The sequence below is a fragment of the Idiotropiscis lumnitzeri genome, chromosome 4 (assembly GCF_059441095.1).
Source record: "Idiotropiscis lumnitzeri isolate Australia: NSW breed Sydney's pygmy pipehorse chromosome 4, RoL_Ilum_1.0, whole genome shotgun sequence".
Taxonomy (NCBI): domain Eukaryota; kingdom Metazoa; phylum Chordata; class Actinopteri; order Syngnathiformes; family Syngnathidae; genus Idiotropiscis; species Idiotropiscis lumnitzeri.
This window is the reverse complement of record NC_142394.1, coordinates 12,576,231-12,589,155: the sequence shown is the minus strand read 5'-3', so window position 1 is coordinate 12,589,155 and position 12,925 is coordinate 12,576,231. Positions and strand designations below refer to the sequence as shown.

At 39.5% G+C, this 12,925-nt stretch overlaps 1 protein-coding gene across 1 annotated transcript; it reads left to right on the top strand.

Annotated features, from left to right (window-relative positions):
• The first annotated feature begins 1,949 nt into the window (after positions 1-1,949).
• On the top strand, positions 1,950-12,342 carry LOC148338165 (alpha-1A adrenergic receptor-like). Its single transcript, XM_088294839.1, has 2 exons — positions 1,950-3,132; positions 11,518-12,342. The coding sequence occupies exons 1-2, from the start codon at positions 2,217-2,219 to the stop codon at positions 12,075-12,077; spliced, it is 1,476 nt and encodes a 491-aa protein (XP_088150965.1). The 5' UTR covers positions 1,950-2,216; the 3' UTR covers positions 12,078-12,342.
• Positions 12,343-12,925: the final 583 nt, after the last annotated feature.

Genomic DNA, 12,925 nt, shown 5'->3' with positions numbered 1-12,925 from the left:
CAACACGCATGCTCACAATGCGGTCCCAAACACACGAGTGCATGAAAATGAAGACAAATGTCGCGCCACTATTTTGTTGGATGTATATTGTCCTGGTAAATTGGTGTTATTTTTGTTTTTTTGTATTTTGTATTTAGTTTTTTTGTATGAGACTACAAATGGTATTAGCGGTGCATTTACAGCAATGCTTTACAAATCCATTTATTTATTTTTATGACAGTAACATTTTGAGCTCTGTTTCTTGAATTGCACAGTGGGGATCTGCACTAAAGATTAACGCATATGCAGACACTAAACATGTTTATTTCCAAGCTTTTAAAGTTTAAAATGATGAATCATACCAGGTGTCGAAGAAGGTGTTGCAGACCGCACAATTTAAGTTTTGCAGTTTATATAAAAAGATTACCCCCTTGCCTATGGCTCGCTGATTGTTATTTGAGCAGCGTTACAATATTCCATTGAGTTTTTCTGTATTTGACTGCAGTGAAGGCCAGTGCGATCCAAATTTTCAGAGGACTTTTTACTCATCCGTCTGACGGTATTGCCAGATTATAACGCCAGATTATAATGCTCTGATGCCAACAAGGCAAGCGAGTCTTCATATGTCAGTGCAGGTCCAGAGGTACAAGAATAAGCTTCTGGTTGTGGGTGAGAGGAGCAGTTAGCCTTGTGTCACTAGTTTCGACTATTCTGCCATAAAACATTCATACCAGAGGCAGCAGAACTGGTGGCGAGGAACGAGGGCGTGGGATGACGTGAAGCTCCATCTTTATTGCCGAATGGCTATATGCCGTATTGCGACAAGTGAAAATATTCAACCAAAAATAAGACCAGTAGCTAAATAGATAAAGGTAAAATGTGCAAGTCTGTTCTCATATACAAAAAAAGCCCAAGTGAACTAGAAACAGTGAAGACGTGAGTCAGAAATGCTTAATTAGCCATGCAGTGCTCTGGTATCTGCGCTGGCTTGTTGCTCAGATAATGGACTTGAAAATAGCTCGGCTTGTGTACAAGTCTCTTCAAGGTCGAGCACCAATGGACATCTCTGAACCGTTAGTCATATGAACCTTGTCGGGTTCTGACAACCTCAGGGAGTGCTCTCCTGCTGGTGCCCACGGCCAGAGTTGAGACGAATCACACGAAGGCTGTGTCTCAGTTTTATGCAGCAAAAATCTGGAACAGCCTTCCAGAAGATGTGACACAGGCCTCAATTTAGACAATATGCAAATCCAAGATGTCTGTCTAGCTGTACATAAGATAACAGAATGTATTTTATCTGAACTCCACACTTTTAATTTTAGTATTATTTTTTAAGCTTAGTGATATTTGCCTTCTTCTTCATGTAATGTAACTAAAACATTTTGAATTGCGTTGTTGTACGAACGACTTATGCACTACATTTAAACTTGCCTTATTTTTTCCCCATGTTTAACTTAGTTTAGTTTCAAAACAAGATGAAAAAATAGCAAGGCTCCCACTTATTAGAGCAACTTCATAATAGTTTATGTTGAATCAAGTAGTGTTAAAAAATGGATGAGGACTGATAGACTACTGTGGAAAAAATACCAATAACATAAATTAACTTTGATTCAACTTTGACAACATTGACTACAAATGTGTTTTAGATGTGCGAGAGCTCAATAAGTGTATTTATTCGGTTTCATAGGCTAGCTGTGTCAATGACAAAGTGTCAGTCAAAAATACTAAACGCCCTTTCACAGGCAATTGAACTGTTTATCCATTTTTGGTGACATTTTAGTCGTTCGTGGGGTTGTTCTAATGCAGCATATGTGACTTGACGCAATAAAGGTTAAAACAAATCTCATTCTTTACTTCCATCTATTGTGTTTATGCAAAAGCCTGAAACAGGCAAATTAATTTTGGACACAAATTACATTCCTGTGCTATTTAGATGAAGCCCCCTCCCACAATGGCGATGCACAAATAAAGGGGCATGTGAGGCCACTTCACTAAACAAGCTTGGAAGTCTCCTCTTACGCACTGTGTTCTGCATCATGCTGGGGTGATGCGTTGGGTGTGTGGGTGACATACTGCCTCCCCCCATCGGACCACAGCTCACTTGTGCTCGGAGCAGCGAAACTGCAGCAAAAGGGGAACGACGCTTCACGCGAGCATTTCAACTATGCAAGTTGGGTGAGTTGCAGTGAGCCGTGCCGGACATGTGAAGCCTGCTATGGAGGAGTCGTTTGGTCAAAATGAGCGTGAGCACTGACAATGTCACGGATTTATGGGGAAATGAGACCTCGGGGGGCAACCGCACAGAGCCCGCCGAAGTGGAGCTCAGCCGGGCCATCCCGCTCGGTTTGGTGCTGGGGGCTTTCATCGTGTTCGCCATCGCGGGCAACATCCTCGTCATCCTCTCGGTGGTGTGCAACAGGCACCTGCGCACCCCGACCAACTACTTCATCATCAACTTGGCCATCGCCGACCTGCTTCTGGGCACCACGGTGCTGCCGGTGTCGGCCACCCTGGAGATCCTCGACTGCTGGGTGTTCGGAAGGATCTTTTGTGACATCTGGGCGGCGGTGGACGTGCTGTGTTGCACCGCGTCCATCATGAGCCTGTGCGTCATCTCCATCGACCGCTACATCGGCGTGAGTCACCCGCTGCAGTACCCGGGCATCGTGACGGAAAAGCGGGCGCTGCTGGCCATGCTCGGGGTGTGGGTGTTGTCCGTGGTCATCTCCATCGGACCCCTGCTCGGCTGGAAGCAGCCGCCGTCGCCGGACGACACCGTGTGCCCCATCACCGAGGAGCCCTTTTACGCGCTCTTCTCCTCCCTCGGCTCTTTCTACATCCCTCTGGTCGTCATCCTGGCCATGTACTGCCGGGTGTATATTGTGGCCAAACGCACCACCAAGAACCTTGAGGCCGGGGTCATGCGCGAGAGGATGAACTCCAGCGAGCTGACCCTGAGGATCCACAAGGGCTCTCAGGTGCAAGACGAGCCAGCAGCTTGCGGCAGCAAGGGTCGCGGACATCAGGCCAGAAGCTCCCTCACGGTCAAGCTGCTCAAATTCTCCCGGGAGAAGAAGGCGGCGAAGACTTTGGGAGTCGTGGTGGGCATGTTTACACTTTGTTGGCTGCCCTTCTTCCTCGTCCTGCCCATAGGTAAGTTCTCGAAGGCAAACTTGCATTTTTCTTTCTTTCAATCGTTTTTTAATGCCCGGACTTTGAGTATAGTACTTCTTTTTTGTCTTGCTGTAAATATTTCTCAGCGTTCTTCTACATCGACCAAAAGATGAACATATTTACATACTTAACGTGACCTTACTTTTCGTGCATTAACTGTCTGCAACCTGCGTTCATGTTATTGTATTTTCCTATCACACTCACAAAAAAGAGAACTTTTTTTAAAGAGTGACAGTTCGTTTTAATGTGCTTTTTTCCTTTTAAGTGTGTGCGAATGTGTGCGTGTGTGCGGGGGTGCGCGCGTGCTTCTGCGTGAGCGTGCGTGTGCGTGTGAGTGTACGTTAATGTATTTTTTCCCCCAACAAATCGATAATTGTCCACGACCCATTGTCTCTATTTTTTATTCAATTTTAGCCAAATTAAAGCAGTGAAAATAGCTTGAAAACTAGTAATTAAGTAAAAACACGAATTCACTTTCAGTCTTGAATGCAACTTTTGTTTGAGTAGTGTTGTAGCAAATCTACTTGAGCTTCCCCGTTCTGCGGAAGCTGTGAGACAATTGTCTCCTGTCAACTGAATGTTTTTTTTTAAACAATTACGAGTGAAAATAGTAAGGTTCGCTACATTTAAGTTGGCTCATTTGTTTAAAATCGAGCCCTGCGATGCTTCGTTGCAGAAGGACCCTTGTGTGTCACAGAAGTCTCCGTTTCATATTAATATCCATGTAATAGACGGGGAAAGTTGGCTCATTTTTTTTATCTATTCATCACCCATGGCTTTCGATCATTAAGAAGGTGTTTGTAAAGACAGCAGAAGTTTTCTGCTGGCATCTTAATCAGTGCCAGGGTTAAATTAGCGATTGGATGTAATTTAGTATTATGTTGACGTCAGTATGCAAGGCAATATAGGGTAGAATACAACTTAAATAAAATGGGGCCTGGGAACTCAAAGTTGTCATTTTGTACGAGGATTCCACCTGACAGCAATGACATATAACTACTTGTACAAAGTGGCTGCCCGCATCAAAAGATTGGTAAAGCCGTCATTTGAAATGAGAAATCTAAGCAATCAAACTGCAATCTTTTTCCGCGGCCAAAAAGAGACAGAGACGTCTTTGCATTCAAGTATGATTGTTTTGATGAAACCAGAAAAACACAATAGCAAATGTAAGGTTTAAAACTGGAAGATGAGAGGGACAATCGAAAGTTTCCTTTCATCTGTCTGATAGAAGATAGCGGTGTGAACCTTCGCTAGAAAGGTTAGCTCGACGTTTTAGCTCACCAGTCGTTGGTCAAATACTTCATGTCAGTTCTGCATTTATTTGAAGTACCTATAAAGTGGTAGATTAGACACCTCGGACAATGCAATACCTTTTACAAACTAAAACAGCGGCCGTAGGCTTTGAAACCGAGTCAAACAGAGAGTACTACATCATCAATTTGAATTTTTAGAGAATACTTTTCAGGTCATGATTGTTTCCGCCATATTTTATGTGGAAGAAAGAGCGGCAAGGAATAAAACTGTTCATGCACTAAAATTTTCGTCTAATCATAAAGCCATTTGTTCCCTTGTTTAAATATGCTGTCGGAATTTTCATGAATAAATATCTTGTTATTCAATTTAATGCTTTACTTTAGTCTACCCTTTAAGTATTACTCAGTAATTCACATTTCAAATAATGTAAAATGTATTCGGGGATTCTGTATAGATTATGATGTATTCAAATTTTGTCCCCTTACTCATATTGCTTGCACACATTCTCCAAACCAACTCAGCATCCAACAAGGCACATTTGTTGAGCTGTTTGTCAAATTAAATGATGAAAGCATGATGATAATGTTCAATTAGCCACATGTGAGGGGCAAAATATTAGAAACATCTCACCGGGTGATGCAATTCAGTCCTGCATGGTCACAAGCTGCGACCACATGAATAAAACATTTAATAAAGCTGCCACTTGGAAAAGATGATTGTCTGATATAAACCTTGTCTTGGACCTCTTATGTATGAATTGGACTTGTCGACAAGGACAAATTCACTTTGGTACCACCACACGGTTTATTCTGTTTATTTTTTGTGGCATGGCTCATATGTAGAGTGGCAAAAATAGACAACGATTAACTTCCTTATGACTTCATTATCCATCCATCCATCCATTATCCGAGGCACATATCACAAAAAGGGAATGTCATTATCATTAATTAAATGTATTGCTCCGCTCAATGCTCTCTGTGAACCGATTGGCTATAGTTATGACCAAGTTATACGATTGTTACACATTTTTAACATGACAGTATTTCTTTTAAAATTTACAAACATTTCTTTGTTTTCACAGTAAAATGTTTTTTTTTTTTTTTACAGTAAAGATAATGTTAAAAAGAGTTGTTCCCAGTTTCAGTTAATGGGTACTCAATCTATTAAATACAGTAAAAAAAAAACCTGTATGGTTTTACGGTCTTTTACAGTTGCTAAATGATGGAATTTTGTATTTTCTTTTTTTTTTTTTGCATGTCCAAATGGACTTTCTACTTGGTGTATTTTTTTATTAATGTTACTCAAAAATACATGTTGTAAACTCATTTGAGGGTGACCATATTCTAACACACAAAATGTCTTTCCAAAGGTAGAGAAAGTCATTCTTCACCAAATAAAACATGAGAGCAAAAGATATAACAGAAACAGAATTTGGTTCAAATTTGAGATTGTTTGAGCGAGATTATTTTATTAGACTATGAAATGACGTTGATTGACAGTTAAACTCAATACGAAAAAAAATGGGCCTTCCTACTTCAACTGTGTGCGGCGGACTTTGTAACTTTAGCTGTTTGGTAATCAAATAACTCAGAAATTGATGTAAAATTTCAAGTATCTATTTCCGGGGTCACCAACTCTGGTCTTTGAGGGCACCTATCCTGCATGTTTTCCATCCACCTTTCCATCCATGGATAGGAGTTGGTGACCCCTGATATAAAGTGTATATGTTAAGGTGCCTCTGAGATTATGTAGATGTTATGGCTTAAGAAAAGCACATTGGACAAGCTTCCAAATTAACTGCTTGGATACAATACAATGCAACTTTATAAACAATGTACATGCAAACAGCAAACCATATCTAATGCTGACAGGGTGGACATTTTTGGCAAATGTTAGCTGATGGACCTTTACTTAGCAATAAGATTAATTTAGAAAGCAGAAAGAGTACAGTTTAATAAAAATATTTTGAATATATATAAAAAAGTATATTTCAATTGATATTGCAGATGGATATGTCAAATTCGACAATTTCCAACAGCACTAATGATAACATGATACATATAAACACATAAACATGATACATATTACAATGGTTTGTATGCAAAACTTTCTTAGGTTTCATGTTCATGATGACTGAGGGCATTTGATGAAGACACCAAAGGCACATTACTATTGGCCCCTGCCTGCATTTAGAACAAGTATGAATACTTGTAAAAGTAAGACGTTTGCAATCTTTCGTAACACGTCATCTTATAGTCTATTGCCAGCTGTGTCATTTCCTGCTGTATTGACTCATTCAACAAGTACAAATTCACTTGATTAATGCAAAGGTTTGCCAGGGGATGAATCATGTTGGCCTTAAATGCACTGTATATCAAGTTGGTATTTAAAATAGGCTCATGGGCAAGTGCACACTCAACAAAATCAACGTCACAAGCATTCCAAGACTGATGTTGTTTATACAAGATTATATAAGATCAAGACATCATTGCACAATTACATGGTAATAAGCATGTAAACTGCACATGTGTTGTTATTGTAATGTAATATAAAGGAGAGTGTAGCTTCCGCAAGTTCCCAGCGCTATCTGTCCCATTGCAGTGATTACTTAGCCACCATTCATTGTCAGAAGTTAAAAGCACAAAACAAAGACTCAAGTTGTGGTTTAAAGATGAACGAGGCTTCACGGAACCCAGTCAGAGGACAAGAGGGGCGATGTTTATGTAACATTGACCGACCAACTGCCAAAAAAAACGTCTGAGGGCATTTCTCAGCACCATCTCTCGTGGAGCATACTGATTCAGTGTGACAAGACATTAAGCGACTTGACATCGTGACCACTTAACTTGCATGAAACAAAGGCTGCACAAACAATCTTCTTGCAGATCATTCAGTTGTTGTGCTGTTCGACTGGAGTTGGACACAAATGTTCCATTTCAAGTCAAACCATTCAAGAATTGCGGATCAAATATCAGAAAATGGGGCAGGGAGAATAAAAGTACGTATTAGGATGACTGTGTTTTGCTTTACAAGCGCCGACGTGTAATGGATAAAATGTTTGCTTTCCTAAGAACCACTGAACAAATAATTTTGTTGTATAACCGCTGTTTGTGAGTATTGCGTCACATCACTACTGCATGGAGATGGGACCTGCGGGTTGCTTTGATCGGACCACATTTTGCAATTTCACCTTTTTGATCATGTGGCACTTGAGTAATTCCGTTAATATGTTGCAAACAACTCTATCTTTTTATGCGGATTTTAGATACCTCTAACCAGGACAATACAACACAGCTGTCTGTCTGATTACCTTGACATGCAATTAGTGAAGGAAAAAAAACTTTAAAAGTCATTCACTTTATTTTTCCCTTGCTGTCAATATAAATCAGTGTGAAGAAATTAAAAAAAATGCCAAATGCGGTCAAAGTAAACTGATTAAGCATCGTACAAAAAATAAACCATAAAAAAAAAAAAAAAATCACAAAGTCATAATTTTCCCAAATTGAGATCCTGGCAAAAGACAAACCCAAAGTGTGACGTCATTTCAAGATAACTATGGCGGAGCATCATGTAAATTGTAAAAGTTGCCAGTGAGAAATGGACTCAGAAAGCTAGATTCCAAACTTTTCTGAGAGGATCCAGGTGTTGTGGAGGAAGTGGAGGTTGTTGGCATGGCACGTCCACACAGCGGCAATCATTTTTGCGGTAACAATGGCAAAGAGTAGTTGACGGGACAATCAACAAGGCAGAACAATGGCTGACTGGCGACTGGTCTTCGTGAAATGATGTCACTCATTGGAGATTGACGAACATGTGAATTTTTGTTGTTAAGTGCGTTGCTATGCGTCCAATTATGAATCTTCTTGAGTTGTGCTGAAAAAAATATCGAAAGTATGCTTTAAATTGTTTTAACCGTTAATATTACTCAAAAGATGGTCCACCAAGTTTACTTCAGAAAAGACATTTTAGGAGAGTACAAAGTAAAAGTCGCCACTTACTAGTTTTTTAATCACTGCAATGTTCTTTTACGCTTGTAACCCGAACCTACATTTGGTGTACAAATGTCAGTATTTAAAAGAACATTTATTTTTTAAAGGGCACGTTACTTAAGGCAAGTTTCCTGAAAATGAACCACACTCACTTTGCCTCAACATAAATCAGTCCACTCAACCAGATTTATCAGAATGAGTTTCCTTTCATCATCAAAATTTCCTTTGGCACTTTATACTCCTACCAACATAGCCAATTGATTGCAAATTAAATATCTCAATCTGCACTCACAAAATTGTCATTTTTCTAATAAATGCAATAAATGCTACAAAATGAATGCGCACATCAAAGTCTCGAAAAGCTCAATATGATGAACTAGTTGACAAGAATTCAACCACAGATGAGTCTTAGCATCATCAAAATTCAGAAGGTTGGTCCTCTGTTCACTGAGTAAGTCATATTAATCCATTCATCATCATCAACAAGATTCAACAAGAAAATCTTGATAAAAGGCCAAAGCAAAACCTTATTTGCAAAGTTGTTTTTCTTTTTGAGTCAATTTAAAAAGAAAACCTCCATTAATAAACACAGCAATGATATTTCTATATTTACTTTCAATAAGCAGTATAATACTCATTAGTGGGAGAGGAGTCATTAGTCGTCAGGGGATGCATGTGTTAATTCACAACACACCATCCCCGCAGCTCTTTAACACCCCAAACAGGCACTAATGTCCTGTGAAAGTCTTGCATTTAATGGCGCAAGCAGCGCGCCTCGGAATGTGACAGAAACTAACAGTTGAACGTGTGAATCCATTTTATCTGCGCGAACGCGTTTTTGGAACAAATAATCTTTGCATGTGTGTTCATTTCTGTGTGCTCCAGCGAAGGAGGAAACCTAACGGGTTTGTTACAATGGAAAGCAAAATTGGCCACGGGTCATGAGGCTGCACGGTTGATAGGACAGGTTAGTGGGACGTTAAAACCAATTCTCCATAAATGTCATCATCTTGTGCTTTATTGGAGAGCAGCCTCGAAGAGCAAAAATAGTTCTGTCCTTTTACATTAAGATGGATTATTTGTACAAGGGTCATGCTTATGAAACCGAGCTGCCAAGTGCTACACTCTAAGTTCTTGGCAGTTTTTTTGTTTGTACAGTGCCTGTTAAAAGTATGCATCCTTCAAATTTTTCACAATTTCTTTTATTACAGCTGTATGTTTTCTTTGTTGCGTTTTGCTTTTGTCTGCTTTTTACTGCTCAGTGTTTGTCTAAAATATTGAGGGGATTTTTTTTTATTTAATGAATTTTGGTATATAGCTTTTTTGTAAAAAAAAAAAAAAAACTATCTAAAATGGGAAGCGCAGTCTGAAATGGCTATTCCTTATGTTTACATAAATCTTTATTGGGGGACAAATGTTCTGCGTGTCACAAAAGAATATTACTATTATTATTGTGAATGTATTGTTATTGTGAAAAGAAAAGAAAACTACAAGAAGAGTAGTAGTTACAGTATACGAGATACATTTGTTCTACAGAAAAAGTGTAAAGACGAAATAAAAAGTCAATTTATAAAATATATGAAATTATGAATTTTACAACTTGTGATCTATTTTTGTAGGCGGTGCATCTGGGCTTGAGCGTAAAAACTGGGGCGGCCTGACACAGTATATTTCATCGAGTACATTTTACTCTAATCGAGGAAAATTATGCTCTGAAAAAGCCTTTTTTTTTATCCCAGTCTTAACACAATAAAACATACTGTTTTCTTGGTGCACCAAAGCTTCTTATTTGTAAGAAAGGAATAGCTAATTAACACATTGTGTGCAGGTCCCAATTAATTTGACTTATGTTTAAATTAAGCCAAGCATTTGCTACTACTCTAATGAGGTCAAGCGTTTATTTCCATTTGATAGCAAAATTGCACAAAATTAACCTGACAGTTATTTTATTAAGTTTGTATCATCTTAATTGAGAGAACCCATTACATCTTGGGCCTGAGCCAGACATTTTCATTCACTACTCAGCAAATCTAGGGCATATACTTTGGCTGGGCTCTGCATTTCCGCATACTAATTCAAATAATTTAAATGTACAGCACTATGAAGCCAGAACACTAACATTAAGTTTTGCCATTGAAATCACAATTATAATTTGGCATTGCGAATACTTGTTTCGCTGTCAATGGATCCTTTACTACAATGCCACATTTTATTTTCAATGCCAAAATATAATGGCAGTGTCCGGTCTCCCGACACAGCGCAATGTCCTCTCCATGAGCCAAGTGCAGGTTTTTTATACACAGCACACAAAGAAATATGTAACTAAAAGAACATACAACAATATTCTAATAGTTAACCCATACTACTTCTGTAACAATAATTGACTTATACTTTGTCTTTATAATTAGCAAAAGCATAGGACTGTCAAACTGAAGCTCCTCGGCTCACTTGAAGTAATATATTTGGCCCCAAGATGGCACCAGATGGTGCATAAAACAGCAAATGGGTTCCAAAAAGTATCCACGAATAGGCAAATTATTGAACGCCAAATCGTGAATAAGAAAGAAACCAAATTGATCATTGGATTGTTCAGAATCTCCTATTCAGCTTCCTCAGTCAATGCTGCCATCTAGTGGCGAGACAAACGTTGCATCAGCTTCATGTAGACATGGACCCCAATTGCCAGCAGATGGAAATGAAAAGTAAAGAAATGAATGAATGAATGAATGAAATAAATAAATAAATAAATAAATTATATGATTATATTGTCGGTGGCTTTTACTTGTCTCTGCTTACACATCACATACAAAGCAACAGCGCATGCGCAATATATCCTGTCAGGTCCGTGACCAAAGATCAGTCAAAGACAAGATGAATCAGTTCCATGTACAGCACTTTCGTTTCGCAATACAATAAACCGCAGTTACATTTGTGAGGTACAAAGATGCCCGTTAGTTGTAATAAATGCAGCGGGTCTAACCTCTCATCGCACACGAATATGTCACAGCATACTGGCTGGGAATCAGTGATCTACTGCCACACAATGACTGATAACACCTGTACGACACATTCTCTGGTTTCTGTATGGCATGACATGTTTGCACTTTGTTTTATGGTGCAGGCTCTTTCAACGTGAACCTGCGCCCACCTGACCTCCTCTTTAAGGTCATCTTCTGGTTGGGCTACTTCAACAGCTGCCTGAATCCAATTATCTACCCTTGCTATAATCGTGAGTTTAAACTGGCCTTCATTCGCATCCTGCGGTGCCAGTGTCATCAGCGCAAACGCCCCAGGTGGAGTTCATATAATTACCGTTCCTCAACGTTCAGCTCCTCCGGACATTCACGCAAAGGCTCCAATGACCAGACCCCCAGCTGCTTGAACGGCAGTCAGCGTACTCTGCCGTCCTCTGCCAGCCCGAGCCCCAGCTACCTCAGCAAGGGTCTCGCACCTTGCCCTGAGGGTGAGGCATTGTACACCTGGACTTCAACTCCCTCTCCCTCTCCCAACATGCTGCCTGGCAGCCACACAGAGTGCCAGCAGAGTTGTCTCATCACAGCTGTTAAGGGAAGGGAAGTCCGGGAAGAGGTAACTTCTGGTGTTTTTTCTTTCTCCTTTGGTAAGGAAAAAGACAAGGGAGTGGTTGGAAATGACTGTACAGAACCGTCTTACAATGTGTGAGCGCATCTCCGCTGATGACTATTTATCCGTAAATCTCTGTGGTGAACACAAGATGATCGAGCTGCTGGGATTTGTTTATGAAGAAGGACAAAAAGAGAAGACTTGGGAAATTTCAAAAATGATTTGTGTTACAAAATCCACATCTTAACTGTAAAGCCTGAATGTGACCTGACTGATGTGGAGTAAAATGTGGAAAACCGTATTCATTTTCTTTTGGTTTGTTAATGTATTGTTGTGAAATTAAAATATAACATGGTTTGTGCAATGGTGTACCAGTTTCCTCATTTAAAAAAAATGATGTTAAAAATATGATATGACACTGCAAACGACAACCATACTACTGGTGTTAGTATGACAGACTGTTAATGTCACTGCATTAAGGCAGGCGCTCAAAGTTCAAACAAGCACACATGGAACGTCTTTATTATTGTTTTTATAATTGTTGTTTTTGGGTAAAAAATATAAATATCCTGTGTGCACAAATTGCTAATTTGTGGCCATGCATAACAAAGTAGCTCCCGACTGGACAGCTAGGTAAGTAAATCAAGAGCTCCTTTTATGGAAATTGTAAGGTAAAAATAGAGGCCAGGATTAAATGCAATGGACAGCATGACGCTCTCCTGCATACCATTACCGTTATACACCTGTTACAAGTCTTTTAACTGCCAGATTGCTTAAAATAATTACTTTCGAGCAAAGTACTGTTTATCCAAAAATACCAACCTTATTGACCTTAATGCTTGTCAGCTGGTAGTTTACTTGTTTTAAGAAATATTGCCAACTCAAATTCTCTTGTGTGAACGTAGCAGGATGGTGGACTTCTTGGTTTGACTTCTGCCTCACAGTTT